Source organism: Pelodiscus sinensis, chromosome 25 (genome assembly GCF_049634645.1).
Source record: "Pelodiscus sinensis isolate JC-2024 chromosome 25, ASM4963464v1, whole genome shotgun sequence".
NCBI lineage: Eukaryota > Metazoa > Chordata > Testudines > Trionychidae > Pelodiscus > Pelodiscus sinensis.
Genome location: NC_134735.1, coordinates 14,513,472 through 14,534,524, shown reverse-complemented (window position 1 = coordinate 14,534,524; position 21,053 = coordinate 14,513,472). Strand labels below are relative to the sequence as shown.

The 21,053-nt window shown below is 44.8% G+C and overlaps 1 protein-coding gene across 4 annotated transcripts in view; it reads left to right on the top strand.

Annotated features, from left to right (window-relative positions):
* SRSF4 (serine and arginine rich splicing factor 4) overlaps positions 1–20,775 on the top strand; it is a 28,389-nt gene extending 7,614 nt beyond the window's left edge. Inside the window, exons 2-8 of one of the 4 annotated variants that reach the window (XM_075908803.1) lie at positions 8,982–9,056; positions 9,912–10,025; positions 12,334–12,502; positions 13,367–13,479; positions 16,423–16,637; positions 19,005–19,094; positions 19,261–20,775. In XM_075908803.1, the coding sequence (XP_075764918.1) occupies positions 12,487–12,502; positions 13,367–13,479; positions 16,423–16,637; positions 19,005–19,094; positions 19,261–20,128 (1,302 nt within the window). In that variant the 5' untranslated portion in view covers positions 8,982–9,056; positions 9,912–10,025; positions 12,334–12,486 and the 3' untranslated portion in view covers positions 20,129–20,775. The remainder of the gene's footprint in view (positions 1–8,981; positions 9,057–9,911; positions 10,026–12,333; positions 12,503–13,366; positions 13,480–16,422; positions 16,638–19,004; positions 19,095–19,260) is intronic. The other 3 variants (XM_075908802.1, XM_075908804.1, XM_075908801.1) reach the window with 3 other exon arrangements.
* The last annotated feature ends 278 nt before the right edge of the window (positions 20,776–21,053 follow it).

Below are 21,053 nucleotides of genomic sequence, written 5' to 3'. Positions count from 1 at the left end.
CAACTGAAATTTGGAGAACTGAATTTGCTTATCAGATTGACTAGTTGACTAGTCAACACACTATTTCTCCAGCGAGAGGCAGCAAAAGGGAGGAAGGGGTACTTCAAAGTGGCGCTGCCACTTTGAAACCCCAAGGCGGAGTTTCAAAGGGGCAGCTGTGGAGCCTGGGGTCAGCTGGGGACTTCCCAGCTAATCCAGGGCTCTGCATGACATTTCCCCAGAACCTGGGGTCAGCTGGGTTCCACTGCCGCACACAGCCCAGGATCACCTGGAATCACAGTGCTGACCCCTTTGAAATGCCAGAGGCAGCATTTTAAAGGGGCAGCCACCCCACAGCCGATCTGCAGAGGAATGCGCAAGTGCCCACAAGTAGTCGATGGAAATTCCGTCAACTAGTCAATTAACTGCATTTTAACATCACAATTTAGTACCTCTCCTCTCCCTCAGTATGTTGGCATCAGTCCCTTTTGAAGTTCATAATTTGGAGTGTCTCTGTAAATATGTTGTTACTGGTTCCCTCCCCTCTTCTCTTTCAGTTACCACCACTCTTTGCATTTTGCTGTAATTAGATTTTAAGCTCTGAGGTGCAAGATGTGCTCAGCACTTAGCCCAACTGTACCCCGTCCTGAGTGGTGATTCTCAGTGCAATACTGTACATCGGTAGTTATTCAGAGGTCTAATGCAGGACATTAACTACACTTAATTTACTGGAGTGTTATGTAGCAAAACTATTTAAGTGTTCTGTATAACAATATAGCTAGTGACAAATCCACAAGTACAGTCTAATGTTTAATAAAAACATCTTTTGAAAAAATCAGGAACACTTCTTCATATACATAGTTAAGATATATAATGTGCATCAAACTGAATTAACGCTTCAAAGACAAAATTCTAAACACAGAACATTTGGAATAAAGATACAGTTTTAGAAGAACACACTAGTTCAGTGGTTCCCAAACTTTTTGGCATCACGTCCACTTTTTGATTTTTGAAAAACCCTTTTGGGCCCCTCCTACCCCTCCCCTCCCCCTGCCAAAATAGCAGCAAAACTTGTTGAGCCAAAAAAAAGGGGGGGGGACTGACCTGGGCCAAAAAATAAAAATAGCAGCAAAACTTGGGGGGCGGGGGCTGGGTTGCCTTGCTCTCCCACCCCCTGGAATTTCTTCACACACCCCTCCCCCCAGTTTGGGAACCCATGAATTAGTTAGTTCTTCATGGCCAACCATGTTGGAAATACTGTAGACAGCTTTTACACTGCCATTGTATCCATATCTATCATTTATGTTAGCATCATATGCAGCTTGATATAAATGTGAGTCTGCTAGAGGTGAAATCCATTCAGCTCACAACGGGCCTGCCCACAGTTCCCAGCTTAAATTTTTAACATGGGTTTATGTAACACACAAGGCCTTGTGAAGGGCCTCTGGGAATTTTATTTTGAGGATAGGCCAGCCCCAGGCAGGGTCTCTCGTAAGAAGCCATGACAGTTTTTCTGTAGCAAAAGCATGGGGAACCTAGGAAGCTATGTGCGCGCTGAATGTCTTCCCTTTTCCTTTCCAGTCCGCTCCAATGCTCCTTTCTGTGCTGCTGCCGTCCTTTCCTATATGTTGTCTCTCTGGCTTTAAATAATTGATTTTTATCCATCCTGCTCTCCTCTGAGCTTCCCAGAGTTGGGTATTTTCGTACCCAGAATTGGAGAATTTGCATTCACATCCTGCTAGAGATTACCCTGGCAAACCACTTGGCACTGTTTGTCCCAAAAGTCCATTCTTGTCTCCCTGGCTCTTGCCCTCTGCTCTGGGAGGGGGAACTAGGCCTGCTCCACAGTGCTGGGGCTGGGAGGCCTGGGCTATGTCATGCTGTTCCTCGCAGGCTGTGTGTGGGGTTGGGCTGCCCCTTCCCCAGTGTCTTGCTTCTCCCAGCCAGGCTGGAGTTAGCTCTGGGGAGCCCCATGCTCTTTCTGCCTCAGCCTCAGCCCCAGAGCTGCTGCCTCCAGGAAAAAGGCTGGGCCACACAGGGAAGAGACTCTCTCTCCCCCCACCCCACCTCCCACACACCCCTCCTCTCCTTGCCCCAGTGTTGCTCCTGGGAGCCTGCAAATCTCAGCACTGCTGTCCTGCTGGTGAGTGCAGTGGGAGTGTGTGGGTGTGGGGGAAGGCTGGGAGGAGACAGGGATTGCACTGAGGGGCATGGGGCATTGCGGGGGATCATGGGGCTGAGCGGAGCGAGGCTGGAGCAGAGAGAAGGTGTGAGAGGGGGTTACAATTTTACTTTGCAGAAGCTGCACTTCCCTTTTCTCCCACTTTTCCTCCCTCCCCAACTAGCTATTTGGCTGCATTCTCACCCTTTCACCTTTTCTATGTTACTCCCCTAACCCCCTTCTACCCTCAACCTCCCTCTAGTAACCCCACCCCACACCCTTTCCTGCTGCCAAACTCCCTTCCAGACCCTGCCCTCCTCATCCCATCTGCACCCCATCTCCCACCCAGATTCTGCGTCCCTGTCCCACTTGCTGGCAGTCCTGTCCTGCACATTGAGCTCCTCATTTGTCTTCCCACCCCAGAGCCTAAGGGGGGGGGTCCACAAAATCCACTAACTTGGGAACCCCAGAAAAGTAAACCTGGTTTATGCGAAGCCCTGAACCTCAGTTGTCCCTGTCCCTTGCCTCACCCCATGGGGCTGGAGCACCAGAGGTGTGAGGTGTCTCAGTTGGGGGCCATCTCAGTGTGGATTGGGGGTTTGGGAAGGAGTCTTTTTGCTTCTCACTTGTGTGGTCCCCAACTGATTTTTCTGTGGGTCAGTGGCCCCGGACCCAAAAAAGGTTCCCCACCCCTGCCATAAATAAAGAAAACATTTAAACCTTTTGCGTTGGACATCATATTTTACTTTATTTAAAACAAAGTTTGATAAACTAACATGAGAAAGTTAAAATGCTTAATCTGTTTCACAATTTAAATTAAACTGTTTTCCTCAGCTGCAGCACTAACAAAATGGCTCGGGTGTAATTATGTAATTAACGGTGAGTTTTCATTAGCCATAGGTAGTCTGCGGAAAGGTTTGGAGAGGGTGGGGCCTCAAGGAAGGGGTGAGGTTTTGGAGACGGGATGGGACACATTTGAAAAGTGATCTTGGGTGTAAAGAGGTCGAACTAGGCTACAGTGCTATTATTACAGCCAGGGGGCTGTTGCACATTTCAAAGCGGAAGCACCTGTGTGGAGCCTGGAGTCAGCAGCACTTCTCGCTGGTCCTGGGTTGCTCACAGCGTGCCAGCTTTGTACATTTCAAAGGATGAATGCGGAAGTGCCTATTGACCATGCAGCGCTGCCACTTTGAAATGCCACGCAGTCCCCAGCTGACCCCAGGCTCCACACAGCATTTCCCGGAACCCAGGGTCAGCTGGGGACTCCCCTACTCTGTGAGCTTTGAAATGCTGCGCTCGAGCCTGGGGTCAGCTGGGGAGTCCCCAGGTTCCGTAGAAAGGCCGTGCGGAGCCCCTGTTCAGCTCTGGTCTCTCAACTGATCCTGGGCTCCGCTTGGCATTTCAAAGCGGCAGCACCTCATGGAGCCTGGGATCAGCTGAGGACTCCCCAGCTGACTGGGTCCCACAGAAATTCAAAGGGGCAGCACTGCATAGAGTCTGGAGTACAGGCTCCATGCGGTGCTGCCGCTTTGAAATACCCCCCCTAGTTGACTAGTCCTTAACATCAATCAACTAGTTGCCTAGTCCTTAACATCCTTAATAGGGAGCATAATCTGTTTAGTATGGTAGCACAGAATTCAGATCATGATCTTGTTATAACAACCAACAAATCAAATGTCACTATTCTCATCTATTTCAGATGCTTCTTGAGGCTGGTAAAGAAGTGCTGCCTTTGGCCTTTACCATATGCAGGGATCCAGTGATCCTATAATAACTTGAACAATCTAGCTTTCTTACCTTTTACTTATAGAAACTGATTCGGCGCAGGGGTAGGTTTTGGGGAAATATGGGTTCCATTTCTGGCTCTTGCTTGCTATTACCTCCAATAAGTCAGTTGTACCTCAGTTTCCTCACTTGAAAAACGAGGTTACTTTATTTAATGCTGATAGCTTACTGGCACACTTCAGCAAAGGATATAGACCGTGTCCCCTGCCCCAGAGCTTCCCCATCTTTGTGAAATGCTTTCAGATCTGTGGATGGAAAAGTGCAGTAGGAGCCAGGTATCTGTTTATTATTGGCAGGGCTCGACAATTAATGTAATCTACTCACCCATGGCAAGTAGATTTTAGCCTGGTGCGGCCGCACAGCACAATCAGCGCATGCACAGCGTGCAGTTCCACGCGGCTGGCGAGCCCTGATTATTGGTACCAGCTTATTTTTCACCGTTTATTCATGTTGCTTCTATTTGCATTTAGCTCTGCTTGGCCAAAAATGAAAGAAGTGTCTTGCTTTCATATTCTCCTGTGCTAGTACTTTGGTGCAGTGTTTGCATATACTGTGAATATTTGTAAATATTCTCCCATTGCATTTATTGCTTTGTAGACTCAGTAAAAACAAGCCTTTAAAAACAAAACCTAAGCTTTCGGACACATTTGATTGGAATTTTTTTTACTCGATTAAAGGACCATAGTCCTATTGAATGCAGACTCTGTGGCAAAAGGAGAATTGTCTTTTAGAAGCTTTAGTAACAGTAAATGTCAAGTGAATTCTTTCCTATAATCATAGTCCTAAAGGTGCCAGATTATCGGAAGTTTACTGTAGTACCTGAAGAGTTACTGTGGGTGTCACCCAAAGTAGCATGGTTCATATGCAGATACATGGCTAATATTCCTGACTTCAGGTAAAAAAAAAAAAAAAAATGCATGCAAATAGGATAAGCATATTCAGTAAATCGTGCTTTCCAATAATAACTTGGATGAGTTATCTTGCATAAGGCGCATCTTATGTCACATTCATATCATAAGCACATTTTCAAAAGAATGAGTGTAATATTGCAATCATTTTATATCTATCTCTAGCCAGTACGTCTGGAATATAAAACGCTTGTTAATTCATTGATAACATTTCATTTAAAATGGTGAATGCAAAGTAACCATCCTACAGCAACTAACTTGGCTTGAGTACACATTCTGTATATCTTAAGACCTCTAACCCCATAAAAATGCATCCAGGGATAGTTTAACAAGCATGCTGGAATAGAATACATATACATCTTGGCCAAAGTTAATTGCAACTGCCGCACTGCTGACACAGCTGTTTGTGATAGCTTTGGTCTACTTAAAGCGATGCTACAGCTCTCCAGGAGGGTATGCAAACTCCATTATGGAATCTTAGTTAACTCCTCATAGTGCTCTCAAGACTCCTGTGGTGAAATTGACCTCTCAGTGTCTACTAAAATACATTGCTGATGCAAGAATGTGTAGCTCAGTAGTCCCAACTACAGACTGTCAAATTTAGTAACACTTTGTACTGGACATATGTGCAGTGTGCAATTTTCAGATGTTAACTTTTAAAAGGCTTTCTCTTTCAAACTTATGGCTTGACTTTCTCTTTGGCAGCTATTTGCATGACATTTTCAAAGTTCAGCCTTTCATTTATAAGTGGCTCATTTGATAGCAGGAAAAGTTTCTCTTGTTGCATCTTTCCCTTTCCCACTGGTCATAGTTCAAAAGCAGCACTTTGTTGTTTTTAGTAAATCTGCAATAAAAAAAAATTCACCTTTTTGCAGAAACCAAGCCAGGTGTTTGAGGTAGGTGCAAGTACAAATTAGATAATTAACTAGCATTTGCTATTAAATGGATGCTGTAATAAAGAAAAAGTCCTTGTGGAAAGCTATGTTACTAATGTAAGCAGTGACTTCATGATATGTCATCTCACCAGAACCCTTGTAATTCCCTGGAAGAGCTTCCTAATTAAATTCACTGTATTAACTCATGTCACCACATTTAGAAAGCACTGCAAGGAAGTATCATCAGCAGTAACTGGAGTATTTCAGTATTCTTGCCCATGGCTGGATATTTGTCCCAGGGATGTTAGCTATCAGTTAATTGAATAGTTGACTAATCACATGAATTCTTAGTGGTTAGTCAGCTGTTTTATAGTCCTCCGGGGAGGGGCTGGTAGCAAGTGCAATCCAGTCCTACTTCCAGAGAGCCCCCTGCCACCCTGCGCTGCTGCCTTTCTATCAGAGGCAGCAGTGGAGGGGGCCAGGCAGGAGCCGGTCCACATGGGGAGCCAGTTTAAAAACCAGTTTCCCTAATGGACCGGCTGCTTCTTGCCCTGATACGAGGCAGCAGTCCCTGTCTGCAGGGTTTCTGAGCTCCCCACAGAGGCTGCTTTGAGACAGTCTCCCATTCCCTCCTCCCCCCCAGAAACCTCTGTCCATGGCCAGCTCGGGCTGTCTTTGCAGCAGACTCTCCTGTCTCCCCTCGTTTTCCTTCTCCCTCCCTCCTTTCCCTCCTCCCCCAGCTGCTGCCTCTGATAGGGGCAGGTGGCAACGCAGAGCCAGTGCTGGGGGGAGAACTAGCTTTTAAGCAGGCTCCCCACCAGCTTCTGCTCCTCTTTCTCTCCCCCTCTTCCCTCCCCTGCCCCACTGTCTCTTATACAGAGGCAGTGTGGGGGTGGAGGGGAATGCGAGTGGTCAAGTAGATTAAGCAATGGGCCTAGGCTTATTAGAGTCCATGTTTGGGAAGCATGTGAACTGAAACTGTGGTTTGGCTTTAAAAAAAGGAAGATACTGTAGCTAGCTTTCCTTATTCTATTTAGAATCCGGTTGGGGTCAAATGAAACACTAAGCAACTCTGTCAGTAACTAAGCCACAGGAGACTACACGCCCATTGGGGTCCTGGTGTAGAGCCATGCATCTCCATTGAAGTTAGTGAAGGTTTAGCATAAACTGGCAATGAGAAGAGTGACCATTTTTAGCACCAGCTGAAGTATGTGCTTTTTAGAACTCTACCAGATTTCAGCCTGTCAGGGGCTCCAGAGGAGTCCATTCACAAGCCCCAGGAAAGCTTGTTGACACCTCCTTTGTGCATCAGGAACGGGCATTCAGTACCTAGGTGCATGTAGAGCAGTATGTGATCCCAGTTAGGGATGTTAAATAATGGCTAATTGAATAGTCAAGTAACCTCTAGAATTCTGATCAGTTAGTCAACTAAGTCTATAGTCCCGGGGACGGGGCTGGTAGCCAGTGCGCTCCAGCCTCTGTCCTGAGGGGCCCCCTGCCACTCCACGCTGCTGCCTCTGTCTGAGTTTAAAGACCAGATCCCCTCGTAGATCAGCTGCCTGTGGCCCTGATAGAGGCAGCAGCATGGGGTGGCAGCAGCCACTGTCTGGGGCGGGTCTGAGCTCCCAGACTTGGTTTGAGCCAGGCCACCTGTCCACCTGGCTCCTAATAAACTTTAAATGCAGAGCAGGGGTAGGTCCTGGACCCATTTCAAGCTAGAACTGAGCCAGACTGCTGGCCAGACTGCTTTAAAAATTTCCTGGCAAGTGGGGATGGGGTGGGAAATGCATGTAGTCTATAGCATTAACCTGTAAGCTTTTGCTTATTGGTAAATTGACTACACCATTACATCCCTAATCCCAATAGTCAATTACTGAGCAAAGTGCTGTGTTAAGTGCTACCACCAGAGCAAGGAATATTTAACTGGCACAGGCGAGGACAGGTCAAATATCAGTATTCTTGCCCATGGGCAGAATGGAGAATATGGATCCAATGTCCCTAAAGCATCATATAGATCAGGAAATGGCTGAATAAGTGAAGTAAATTTCCAATTATGATTTGGGACCTTAAACAGGTTAAACAAATCCCATTTCTCTTCAGCTTTAATAAAAACTCTTTAAGGTGGCCTCATCTGTTGAAGTTAGTAGAAATCAGGGTGCATGCTTTTGCAGGGTTTTTTGGTTTTGATCATGGACAGTAAATGATGGTGTTTTACCCAATACAAAGTAAAGGGGATTGATGCTTTTATTACACAGTTTTATGGCACATTGAAAGCAGTATCAGTAGATCTTTAAAAGAAGATTTACTTGCATACTGCCACATGACAACAGATTAAATTGCTATAGTTAGGGTTGTGTCCACAGTTATGGTTTCTTGTGGTATGAATTTACACTTCTAGATAGTAGTTTATGGTTTTGAAACTGTGGTGTGATGTGTATATTTTGAGAGGTGGTTCAATATAACCCAGTATCTCTGGGTTGTGTGGTTTGACTTTAATGTTCTTTAAAAACAGTTATCCCCCTTCCATGATTTCTCCTCCCCCCCCCCCCATCCATCACATGATACCTGTTTAACATGTAAGCAACCCTAAAATACATACTGTTGATCCTGTTTTTATGCGGGGGATGAGACAAATATACAGCATTCTTTTGGGGACAGGAGGAAAGAAGGCGTAACATGGTACCTATTGGAGCCTGCTAAGCAGTTCTGGTGCTGATCAAGGAAAATTCTGTAGACGATGGTGTCAGTAACTCTGAAGACAACTGCATTCTTCTGGCAGTCCTAAACCAGTGCTCCAACCTTGCTAGATTTTACAGTGCTGCTGGAGTTTGCCTGTTTAAGTTCCCTTGACGCTTTAGAACAGGGATGGGGAACCTAGAATCATAGATCCAGCTTCAAAGGTCCAGTCCCACCCCGCCCTCCCCCCCCAAGCACTAGGCAACCTGCACTGGCGCTCCAGTGTGCCCCATCCTCACCCCCTGCTGCCCCGCCACAGTGCTGGAGCACATAAAATCTACTAGACTGGAACCCCCTAGACTGGTGTGTGAGGGGGATGTGGAGGAGTGTCTTTCTCCTTCTCAGTTGGACGCCATATCAGTGCGTCCCTTCACCCTACTGCCATGTCAGACTAATTTTTTGTGGGTCATTGGCCTCCGAAAAGGTTCCCCACCCCTTCTTTAGAAAGAATAGGTTTGTAGATCGGATATTAGGACCTGAAATTCCCACTCTTGAAGTGTATTTAACAATATTTTTGTTCATTTCTTGTCTCAAAAGCTTTGTCTGGCATTCCTGTCACTGAGGGAAGCACCTAATCAAGGAGTGGGATAACTACAAGTAGAGTGCTGCAAAGTAATTGAGATATTAACTCAATATAAGGGGATTGTTTCTTTTTTTGCAAACAGAAAGGGGGCGGGGTAATGACAAAGTAAAGCTGGATTGATCCATCTCATAGATCTGTTCACTGCTGTGATGAAACAATTATAATGTACAGCTCCAAGCTAGGGATGTAATAGTACAGTCGATTAACCGAGTAACCGATAAGCAAAAGCTTTTAGGTTAATGCTATAGACTACATGCATTTTCCTCCCACCCCTTGCCAGTAAACTTTTTAGCAGGCTGGCCAGCACCCTACCTCAGTCCCGACTTGCACTGGGTCCTGAACCTACCCCTGCTGCAGCTCTGTATTTAAAGTGTATCAAGAGCCAGGTATGCAAGCAGCCTAGCTCGGTTCTAGCTCATGGCGGGTTCGGGAGCACAGACCCCTCCCCTCCAGACAGGGGCTGCCCAGGGACTATAGACTAGTCAACTAACTGATAAGAATTCACGAGGTTAATCAACTATTCAATTAACCAATATTTAACGTCCCTACTCCAAGCCACCATTCAGCGCACATTGCCCCCCCTTTGAGACCAGTATTTGCATGAAAATGCAGCTATGATGATAACTTGCAGTGGCCAGACAAGCATTTTTATGTTAAATATTTAATCAAATGTTTCATGTTTGCTTAGTAAAGCTATTCTAGTGCTCAATGGGTACTAAAGGAGGAAATAAAAACATTTATTATCTAAACAGCCCAAGCTGAGAGAGCAGAATTTGTGCACGTAAATTGCATAGATGTTTAAATTTGAAACAAAGATGTGTAAAACCATTTCCTCCTTTACTTGCATGCTCAGACCTGAGTTCAGGATTCTGTTTGCCCTACAGCAGCCAGAGATGTTGCAGCCAGCTGAAACGGGGCTCCCTGTACTGCTGTACGGGGCTGTGATGCCATCAGCTATTGCAGGGGAGACTCTGAAGCCTGAACTTGGGTCTTGGAAGGTAAGTGAAGGGGAAATGGATTTCAAGCATAGGTGAACTCTGATTATCTGAACCTAGATTGTCTACAGTTTCTGGTATGTTCCCCCCAGCCATTTGAATAATTGGGGTTGGTTCATATTTTGCTGTAAAATATCAGTTACTGTTAATACAGCAAGGAGATCGGATTGTTTTTCCCAACTTTGTTGCCACGTGGCCCTGGACAAGTCATCTCATTGCCTTAAATTTCCCATATGTAAAATGGGTTATAGTTTATGCTTGGCAAAAAAATAGAAAAACTCTTGTTTAAAAAAAAGTGTCCCTGTTTTTTATTAACTTCAAATTTGAAAATTTTTGACCATGACCAATTATGATCTCAAACTTCAGAAAAGATAAATATCAGTATAATTAAAAAAAAAAAAAAACCCTACTCCTGCTATTCTTCAGTGTGACAGATTAGCTACCTAGCAGCCTGCCCTTTTCATTGATCTCAATGGCACCTCTGAAATTGGACCACTGAATGGATTTAGATTCTTTGAGTCTGAGCATTCGCATTGGAAGTGTTGGCATTAACTTTTTAGTGCACCTTTAAATCAGCACAGTAAAGGTACGTCTAAACTATACCCCTCTGTCAGCAGAGGGATATAAATTAGACGTATTGAAAGTTCAAATAAAGCCGGGATTTAAATATCCTGTGCTTCATTTACATTATAGCGGCCACCACTTTTTTTCAAAACAAGGCTTTAAAAAAAAAAGGCAGTTTTTTGAGGAGTATAGGATCCTTCGAAACGGGACATTTCTGTCAATGCCCCATCTAACCTGCTCGGTTTTTTTTTCCCCGAAAAGCCCCGTTTCGGAAAAAAGTGGCGGCCGCCATTATGTAAATGAAGTGCAGGATATTTAAATACCAGTTTCATTTGCACTTTCAATGTGTCTAACTTACATCCCTCTGCCAACAGAGGGGTATAGTTTAGACACGCCCTAAGTGACTTATTATGGCTCTCCTGTATTGTTGTCTTGCAGTAATTAACAGTGCTCAGAAATGTCCATTTAAATTTAAGTCTTAGTTTTAAGATTCATCTTCCACCTCCTGTCTCCCCATGTGTGTCCAGAGTAGGATGTAAAATCCTCTTTCATTGTTTAACTGGTTAAACTTAAAGGAACTAGGTGGAAGGGCACTCCAACCTGATTGGGCTGGAGTGGCCCACTCTGGCTGGCCTGGAGTATCTGTCCCCCCCCGTTCTCCCCCCATGGACAGAGGCTGCACCAACTGGGCTGCAGCAGGAACAGCAAACAGGGAGCTGTTCCAGCCTCCCCCTGGTTAACCAGAGCCCATAAGCATCACCTGTTAAGGGTGATGCTTATAGGTTTAACCAGTTGACCATTCACATCCCTAGTCCAGAATCCTGAGCAAAGCTGCTGCAGTTTTTGTTTCAAGCGTAAGCTTGCATGGGTGTATTTTTGTGGAAAGTTTTGCAAGGTCTCTGTCTGAAGGTCTTATGACTAGCAGAACTAGGACCAGTACTGCACCACTCTACTCTGCATGCAGCTTCCGGATTCAGGCCTGGGACATCCACACACCCAGCACCTGCAGTATTGGAGCCATTCATATCCTATTCATGACTCTCATTCGTATTAAATGATAATTTCTAGGTGGCTTGGTAGAGCAGTTTGAATGGTGACTTTATGGCCATGGTGTCCAACCAGTTCTGAAGCTACAGCAAACTAGCCACTCCCAACCGGCCACATAGCTACATGTAGCTAGCATGTTGGACACCATGGCTTTAAGGGAAGCTCTTTAGTACAAGGCTACCTTGAAAATCCTAACGAACTATGTGCCCAATCCCAGTGCCATAACATCTAATCACATTTCTTGGACACCTCAGTACTGCCTCCAGTGGAGTTATCCAGCCTCTCTGATAAACTCCCTTTCTTGACATGCCTTAATACTTTCCTGTCTTGTAGCACCTTCTGATTCAGGAGTTCAAGCCATTTGCAAACACTGAGGTGGTTGAATGCCTCTGGTTCAAGTGAGAAACTGAGGTCGCTCAAGATCTCCTAGCTTTCTAGCAAAGCCTGTGACAGATCCAAGAATGGTACCCAGGTCTCTTAATAAACCAGTCCTGTTTGCCAGAACCACTGGACTGGACTGGACTGTAGTAAATGATGAAAGAGAAGTGTAGTACCATGCTTTGTAAGCCAACAGATTGGGAAGCATGTTCTGTGGCCAGGTTCCATCAACAGGGAACGTCCATATGTGATAGGAATTGCCCTTGGTGAATATCAATATGGGTCATTCGGCTTTGCCTAAGTCGCGTTTGTCTCCTCCTAGGTATGGTTTTGTTGAATTTGACGATCTGCGTGATGCAGATGATGCTGTTTATGAGCTAAATGGCAAAGACCTTTGTGGGGAGCGAGTTATCGTTGAACATGCCAGGGGCCCCCGACGTGACAGCAGTTATGGTTCTGGACGCAGTAAGCACTAATGCATTTGTATCTCGGTGACTTTTTTATTATATTTCACTTTTAAAAACCAGTAATTTTTTAAAAGACAGTAATGATATGAAGTTTGAATAGTTGTTTTTGTAATTGTTAATGTAAATATTTATTTGGATATTTATCAATTTGCTAATTGTATAAACTTATTTTAATTTACTTAATTAACTAATTAATAACTGTATGAACACTATTTATTGTACCATTATTGATTTGCTTATTTTGTAAGTATTTGTTTTTGTGATGTGATTGTTTAACATAGACTTAACAAAGACCTCAATGTTTTAATTAAAAGTGTCCTTTGAGGCTAAGATGACTGCCTGTTCCATTTGCTGACCTTGGGTTACCTTTCCATGAGTGGCTCTTTGACCTTTGTGGCCCTTGGCTGACCAAAAAAGGAAGCCATGTGACGACCGCAACCTTTTCCCATTAGACCTGGGTGGTGAGGATCCCAAGGGTTAGAGACAGATGAGATTAAACTGAAATAGGTGCCTGAAAATCTATATTCATATCAAATATTCAGAAAACCTTTAATCAATGTAAGTAACATGAGTAAACTGGTTTTAGTGATTTGGTTTCTTATTTCAAAAATTAATGTTTAATATTAATTTAATTGCATGTTAACTGTAACTGTAATTATAATTTTACATCCTTGTAATTATGGGGTAGTAAATGTTACATTTTTTAAATGTTTTTATCTCTCTAATTTTATGTTTTAAATGAGGAGAATCTATTTTAGATTAGAGGGTGGGGTGAAGATTAAATGTATTTGCTGACATATTGGATAGAGTAGTTTATCTATCTGGGGGTAGACTAAGCCACTCCATCTCCTCAGCTGAATATTACTGTCTGCTTGTCACCTCCTAAAGGTGGATATGGTTATAGAAGAAGTGGAAGAGATAAGTACGGTCCTCCCACCCGTACAGAGTACAGATTGATCGTGGAAAATCTGTCAAGCCGTTGCAGTTGGCAAGATTTAAAGGTAGGGGACGCCTTTCTTTACTCTGCTAGAGTTGAAGATCAGAAAGGGTGAAAATGATGTGGTGATTGTGAGTCCAAGGAAATTGTGTGAACATATGGTGATTGTACCAACTAAGCATTGCTTCTTAAGAGAGAACGCTATCTAGAATCGCTCCAAACGTATCCTCTGCACTGGAAATATTGGACTTCAGACACTTTCTCCCCCCGCCCCCTCCACTTACCTCTCTCTCTAGTAAGTGCAATGAGTAAGAATACATATTTGAAGTAGTATGCATATACAAATACATGCATTCAAAAGCAATATGTCATTGTATGGAATCTTGAGACGTTCCACTTTAGGTACATATACATGCATGTTATAAATGGTCTTTTAGGAGATGTCATGACTTAGTTTCCCAACCTGGCACTTCGTGTGTAGATATGGGGGCCGACTAGCAGAATAAATGCTGTAAGAACCTGTTTCTAACTCCCAGAGGCAAACTTGTTTGGTCTGTTTCTCTGTTTCCCTGAGATGCAAAAGAAAGACAGTTGGTTTGCTACCACCAAGTATAAATAAAAATATAAAATTAGCCTTTTCTAGGGAAGAGATCACTTGAACTCCCCTCCCTGAGGCAAAGCTCTCTCCCTGCCCCCAACCTCCATTTTGCTTGGAGTTGGGAAAACAACCAGAGGTAATCCGCAGAGAACGATGTGGCTCTGCTTCTCCTGGGTAACTTAAGCACTAGGTTTAAGAACACAAAAATCAACCAATACCAGTTAACCTAATCACAAAGAAAACACTTTTATTATTAAAACAAGACTACTGTTGCAAGCATAGTAAATGACTGGGTGTTAAAAGCCATGGATTGAAATCTGATGGACTATCTAAATTTTTCCCTACTTACACGTTTCAAGAAGTCTGTTCCTGGGAGAGCCCATTTCTCCTGCTGCCTGGGGAAAACAAAGTAAGGGGTTGGGGGGGAGGGAGACCCCTCTCTTGGTTTGAAATTTCTTTCTGCATTTCATTGGCTGAATGCCCAAAGTCCCCTTCCCCAGGTGCATCTTCAGAGTTGCTTAACCCTTTCCTCACTCTCCAGGTAAATTAAACTCTCTTTAGCAGCTCCTATTCATGACAGGAGAACATTAGTTTAACACAAGCTTGTGCATGTAAGTCAAGATGAAAACAAACATACCTTTAAAACTCTGCCAAGTCAAATCAGACTTCTGTCAGACCAACGAAAGGCTCGTCTGTGACCTAGGAATTAGCTGTTAAATTTGAAGTTTCCTCCATCAGTTTCTTGAGGGTGCTGGTGTTTGAAAAAAGTTCCAATCCTTAGCCAAAAGACTACATGTTTTCACATGAAAGCAATTCATCCATTTTTGAGGAAACTTCTGGAAAAATTTTCTCCCAACCCAAGAGCAATCTGACAATTTCAGTTGAAAAGGTAAAAATGATGATAAATGAAGGAGCTGAATGTGATTTTCTGTAATAGGCACTCAGGTAACTCTCTAGGCCACAGCACGTGTAGTGATTATGATTGTGTGTATGTGAAATCTCCTCCTGTAGTGCTTTTATCCTGTGCCTCCAGTTGTGTAAGAGATTACTTTTTTTTTATATAAAGAGCATTCTTATGATGCTGGTCAGCCATCCTGCCAGCTGTGAATGGCTTAAACACACTTATTTGTTCTTCAGGTGCCTCTTCAATTTGTGCTTTTCCCCTTGAGCCACCAAGAATTCATGTTTCACTTGCTGAAAACTTGCAAGTGGATCAGAGGCCTGATCTTTGGGTCTGAGTGGGAGCCAGAACTCCGGAGAGGCAGTCCCGGCTCGGCCATGAGTACGCTCTGCACCCTTGAGCAAATCACTTAACTGCTTTGTCTTGGTAAAATTGAGAGAACACTGATGTATCACAGGGTTGTTTGGAAGCTGAATATTGTTCAGATATAAAGCGTATCAACTGCTTCTTGTTCTGTGAAAACTAATTTACTAGATCTATCATTTGGGTCTAGTTTAAATAGCAGTTTGTGTTGTTGAGAACACTGTAAGCCGCCAGTAGCTTGTCTTTATATCTCACTTTGTTACTGGAAGCAATTTGAGCTTGGAATGGAGTAATCATGTGCTGGATTCAGGTTTCAGGGAGCTGGTGGGGTTTGAGTAGCACTAAAGCATCTCAAGACAGGAGTCTGACTTAAGAACTGAAAACAATTCTGACCTCTCACACGAAGTGCAGATCGAATCAGTGCTGATAGAAAGTCGGCTGTTTGGGGTGGGGCAGAAGCTCTGTGGTCATGATAAACAAATGTGTGGAGCAGTTGGAGAGACCAGAGACTGAATTTCTCTCTCCTTCCTGGAAAACAGGATCTGCAGGGCAAATCTGCAAGACGCTAGCTAGGCAGTAGGGTGAGGGTAAGCGGCAATGCCTGGGCTCGCCCTTTGTGGTGGTGGCCTTCTGTCACTTTTTACTGTTCCCATTTTTTAAAAACAAGGCTTCATAAACATGGTCGTAAAAAGTCCGAGTGCAAATGTGCAGTTTTTAAAGTGAGGAAACACTTGCTTCAATCCAGAGCATATTTACTGCATCCAGGTTACTCCTTTCAAATAATAATATGCATCAAAATGACTGCTGCAGTGTTTTTAGTTGGCCTGTTCAGAAATCTGGACCTGCTCCTGCAAAAATCATTTTTGTATAAAATTTCCACTACCATCAGCTGGTCCTTGCTGATTGGTTGTTTTATTCCATGTGGGCTTCTGAGCACAATTACAGGAACCTGGCACAGTACTAATTAGAACTAAGATGGTACAAAAGTGAGCTATTCCCCCCTGCTTGCCTTAGGCAAGCCAACCAATACTACTTCCTGCATGCAAAAGAGAAGCTGAAATGAGCAGTGTGGGGGAATAAACAGAATCAGCGTGAAACCCTAAATCTGTGGATTCAAAGGCAATGGTTTTGTTCTTTCTTCCCAGGATTATATGCGTCAGGCAGGCGAAGTGACATATGCAGACGCACACAAAGGGAGAAAAAATGAAGGTGTGATTGAGTTCAAATCCTATTCTGATATGAAAAGAGCCCTTGAAAAACTGGATGGGACAGAAGTAAATGGCAGAAAGATTAGGTTAGTGGAAGACAGGCCGGGATCCAGACGGCGCCGCTCCTATTCCAGAAGCCGAAGCCATTCGAGGTATGTGTGTTCGTAACACAGCAATGGCTCTTGTAGTCTAATCTGGTGGTTCTCAAACTTTAGCAACCCAAGGCCCTCCATTTTGATGTAAACATTTTCAGGGACCCCTTGCCCTGTCCCTTCACCAAGCCCCCCGCCACCACCTCCTCACTCCATCTCCCATCCTTCCATTGCTGGCTTTCCCTCCACTTCCCCTACCCCCTCCAATATACACTCACTTGCACTGGGCTGGGGCAGGAGGATGAGGTGTGGGAGGGGTGAGGGCTCTGGCTGGGGGTTCAGGGACTAGCATAGTGCCAGGGATGAGGTTTTGGGGTGCAGATGAGGGTGCTGGGCTGGGGGTTGAGGGCTCTGGCTGGAGTTTTGGACTCTGGGGTAGGGTGAGGGATGGGAGGGTTGAGGTGCTGGAGGGGGTTCCAGACTGGGATGGAGGATTGGGGTTTGGAACAGGTATGGGGTGCAGGCATCAGGAGTGGAGTTTAGGGTGGGAAAGTACTTAGGATGAGGAGCAAGCTCTGGCTATGGATGCAGGCTCTGAGGTGGGACTAGGGATGAGGAGCTGGTGTGCTAGTAGTTTGTACCCTGGCTCCCAAGAAGCTGCCATGCCCTTTGGCCCCTAAGTGCATGGACAGCCAGTGAGGTGCCGCATGCTGCTCTCCCACCCACAGTCTGTGCTCCCCATAGCTCCCAGTGGTCGCGGCTCCCAGTAAGTAGGAGCTTCAGAACTGGGACTCAGGTGGGGTGGAGCACTGAGCCTCCCTGGCCATCCATGACCTATGGGGCTGCAGGCACCTGGCGACTGCTTCCAAAAGCAACACCGAACCAGAGCAAGAAGCCTGCCTTAGCCCCAGGCTGCCTGCCCCACGAGGGTCAGGGAGAAAGGGAGGAGTTGGTCAGTGGGGCCCATAGACCCCCTTGGACTTCCCTGGCGGACCCCAGCTTGAGAAACCCCAGTCTAATCAAGTATCGAATGCCAGCATATCATTCCTTAGAGGGAATGGGAGTTTTGGTGACAGACCAAATCAGCGGGAAACGAAGGCCTAAGGAGACTGGAGCCACTGTTTATGGGGTGGCGTGCGACTATAATAACTATTTGTTTTACCAAAGTACTGAGGAGTGCCTGTCACTGTAACGCCACCGGACTGGACACTGCACAGACAACACTGGCGTGCTGTAGGCTCCTGGACTAAACTCTAGTGCCCTTTAACACAGCGTGAAAGCATGGAAGTGGCAGAAGTAAATGTACAGAAGTGTCCGTAGAAGTCCTCCACTCCATTGCCCACTGTATCATTTCTCTTTTGGGAGACATCCACTCTTCCCTAGAGGTTGGCTATTTACGTAGTGTGTTCAGTTTAGCACAAGAAGAGGGCTTCAACAGAATGGAAAATCTTCATGGTCAACTCTCTGTAGGTTAGTAGTGTGGGATTTGGTAAGACAGCCCCGACACATACTTGAAGAAACGCAGACCCTGTAATTTACAGGCAAGACTTGAAGTTTTTACTCCAGGAAAAATACGTTTGACTTTTGGGTAAAATCTCTGCGTAAATGGAAGAGGAAGTACTGTTAGACCCACACACTTAGGATCATCAGCACATAGCATTTCTTGCAGGAGAAGGGGAGGCGAACCATGTCCTGACTAAATTGTCTTTTGGGTAAATGTCTCCTGTACCCAGAATTTCCCTGATTGCATTTGAAAAGGGCTAGTCTTTAGGGATGTTAGATAGCATGTAACTGAATAGTTGTGTAAAAGCCTCAGATGGTAGTGGTTACATGGCTATTCAGTAATCCCCGGGGGGCAGGACCAGTGCATTCCCAGGCAGCCCTGTGCCACCCTGTGTGGGATGGCAGCAGCCCCTGTGCATGGAGGGTCCGAGTTCCCCATGGACAGAGGCTGCTCCATGGGGTGCCGAAATAGCTGCTGTCTGTGGGGAGCTCGGACCCCCCCCAGACAGGCTGCTGCTGGCTCTGACAGAGGCAGCAGTGTGGGTGACAAGGGAATGCTACAGGATTAAACAATAAGCCCATGTAGTCATCTACACACTGACATCCCTACTAGTCTTCATTTCCCTCACTTGCAGACTTGTGCTTTTGCTTCAGATTGGCAGCCGTGTTCAATTCAAGAAGTCGCAGCATTTCCAGTATATATAAACGAGCAATAAAATACTGTGCTGGGGTGATTCATAGGTTTTTCTAGAGCCCCCATCTACAGTCTGTAAAATACTTTCAGGCAGAAGAATCCCAAAGTGGGGGAGAAAGCTGTTGGTGTGCTGTCACTCCTTAGTCATGTGGGTTTTTACAGATCCAGGATCAGGGGTGTTTCTCTTTCCCTGGGTGTGGAATGACTTCATGTCAGTTCTCTCGTTTCAGGTCTCGCTCTCGAAGCAGGCACTCTCGTAAGAGCAGGAGCCGTAGTGGAAGTAGCAAAAGCAGCCATTCCAAGAGTAGATCAAGATCCAGGTATATTTTTGTGGGGGAGAAAGTGTGGACAGATGTTCTGAAGTGTAAGCAGCATCAGTCTAACACTGCAGCATGGGCACTCTTTCTTTATCAAAGTGCAATAGAAGATGAGAACCAAGCCATGTTCAAAAGGCTGATGTGTCCTCATCCACTTGGACTTTTTCAGGTCTGGGTCCCGTTCCAGAAGCAAGAGCCGTAGTCGAAGCAAGAGCCGTAGCAGAGGCCAAAAGGAAAAAAGCAGGAGTCCCAGTAAAGACGATAAAAGTAGGAGCCGTAGCAGGAGTGCAGAGAAACCCCAGAGCAAAATTAAAGACAAAGTGGAGGATGCTGTTCAGAACAATGATGATGCAAAAGCAAAGAGCAGGAGCCCCAGCAAAGAAAAGAGTAAGAGTAAAAGTAGGAGCAGGAGTGGGAGCAAGGAGAGAGTAGAGGAGAAGGGGAGTGTGAAGAGGAGTAGGAGTAAGGAGAAAAGTAGGAGTAAAGAGAGGGAGAAGAGCAAGGCTAGAAGCAGAAGCAGGAGCAAGAGCAGAGAGCAGAGTAAAAGCAGAAGCAGGAGTCGTAGCAAGAGTCGTAGCAAGAGTAAAGACCGAAGGAAAGGACGGAAGAGGAGTAGGGATGACAGCAGAAGTAGGAGCAGGAGTCACAGCAAGAGTGAGAAAAGCAAAAGGCGCAGCAAGCGAGACAGCAAGTCTAGCAGCAGGAAGAAAAAGAAGGAAGATCAAGAGCGATCCAGGTCCCGGTCCAGGTCTAGGTCTAGATCCAGATCCAGATCCAGATCGGAGTCCAAGGAAAAGGAGCATCTAAAACCAGAATCTGACAAAAAGGAGGTAAAAAATGAGGGTGAGGAAATGGACAAAAGTCACAAATCTCGGTCCAGGTCTAGGTCAAATTCTAAATCTAAACCAAATGTCAAATCAGAATCTCGTTCCCGATCAAAGTCAATTTCCAAAACTAGGTCCCGGTCCAAGTCTAGATCTAGATCTGTCTCTAAATCACCTTCCCGATCTAGATCAAGATCTCGTTCGAGGTCCTAAACTTGCTGCAACCACACTTGAAACTATATGAAAAGTCTTTTGTACATGTTTGGTAGTTGTAGCACAAGTGATTGAAGTAGAACACATGTCAATGCTGTACATTTTTAACTGCCCTAATGGTGTGTCTGTAATTGTTCAGTACAAGGGTCCTTCTCTGCAATGCTTTCTGGATCAAGGCTATGCAGCTCATTTGCTGACCAGCAGAAAGATCTCCTTTTGTAACCCGATCCTCACCAGAACACCAACATTGTCTTATTTTTCAAAGAACAGCCTTACAGAGAGGGAGCATTGTACTTTGATGGGTTTATAAGGTTGGAATGATGACTGATAGGTAGGTATGGTGACTTCAACTATTTTTGCCCTTGAACTGATGCCCTTTGATGTATGCCATTTAGTGAAAGTGCTAAGTCTTAAGTTTCATACTACTTTTTGTTTCATATTTTTGGATTTACAGAGTTGTGAATAGCACAGTCAAGAAAACAGATACCTGCAGTAACCCATAGGGGAATAAAAAGTAGAGTTCCATATTCTGGTATTGTGACAATATCCTTGTTTTATATTAAATTTTTTTATTTTATTTTCCCTGTCTTGCAAAGTACAGTGATCCCTGTTTCCATGAAATTTGAATAAAGACTATTTTTGCTTGACGACATTTGGTGGTGGTTTAAATGAAATTGTCATGAGCCATGTTGGATTGGTTCTTCTCTACTATTGCTGTAGCTAACTCTGCAGATTAGTTTAACTGAAACACTAGGGCAAAACCAGTTTTCTGCTTTTCAGTTTTACTGTGTGCATTGGAGAGCACTTTGTATTGTCCATTCCAAAGACAAAGGGGGTCATAAAAGGAACCTGCTGCATGAATGCCAGAGTATGCTGTTGTACACACTGGTCAAAGTTTGCAGCACCTTGTATCTACAAATTTTGA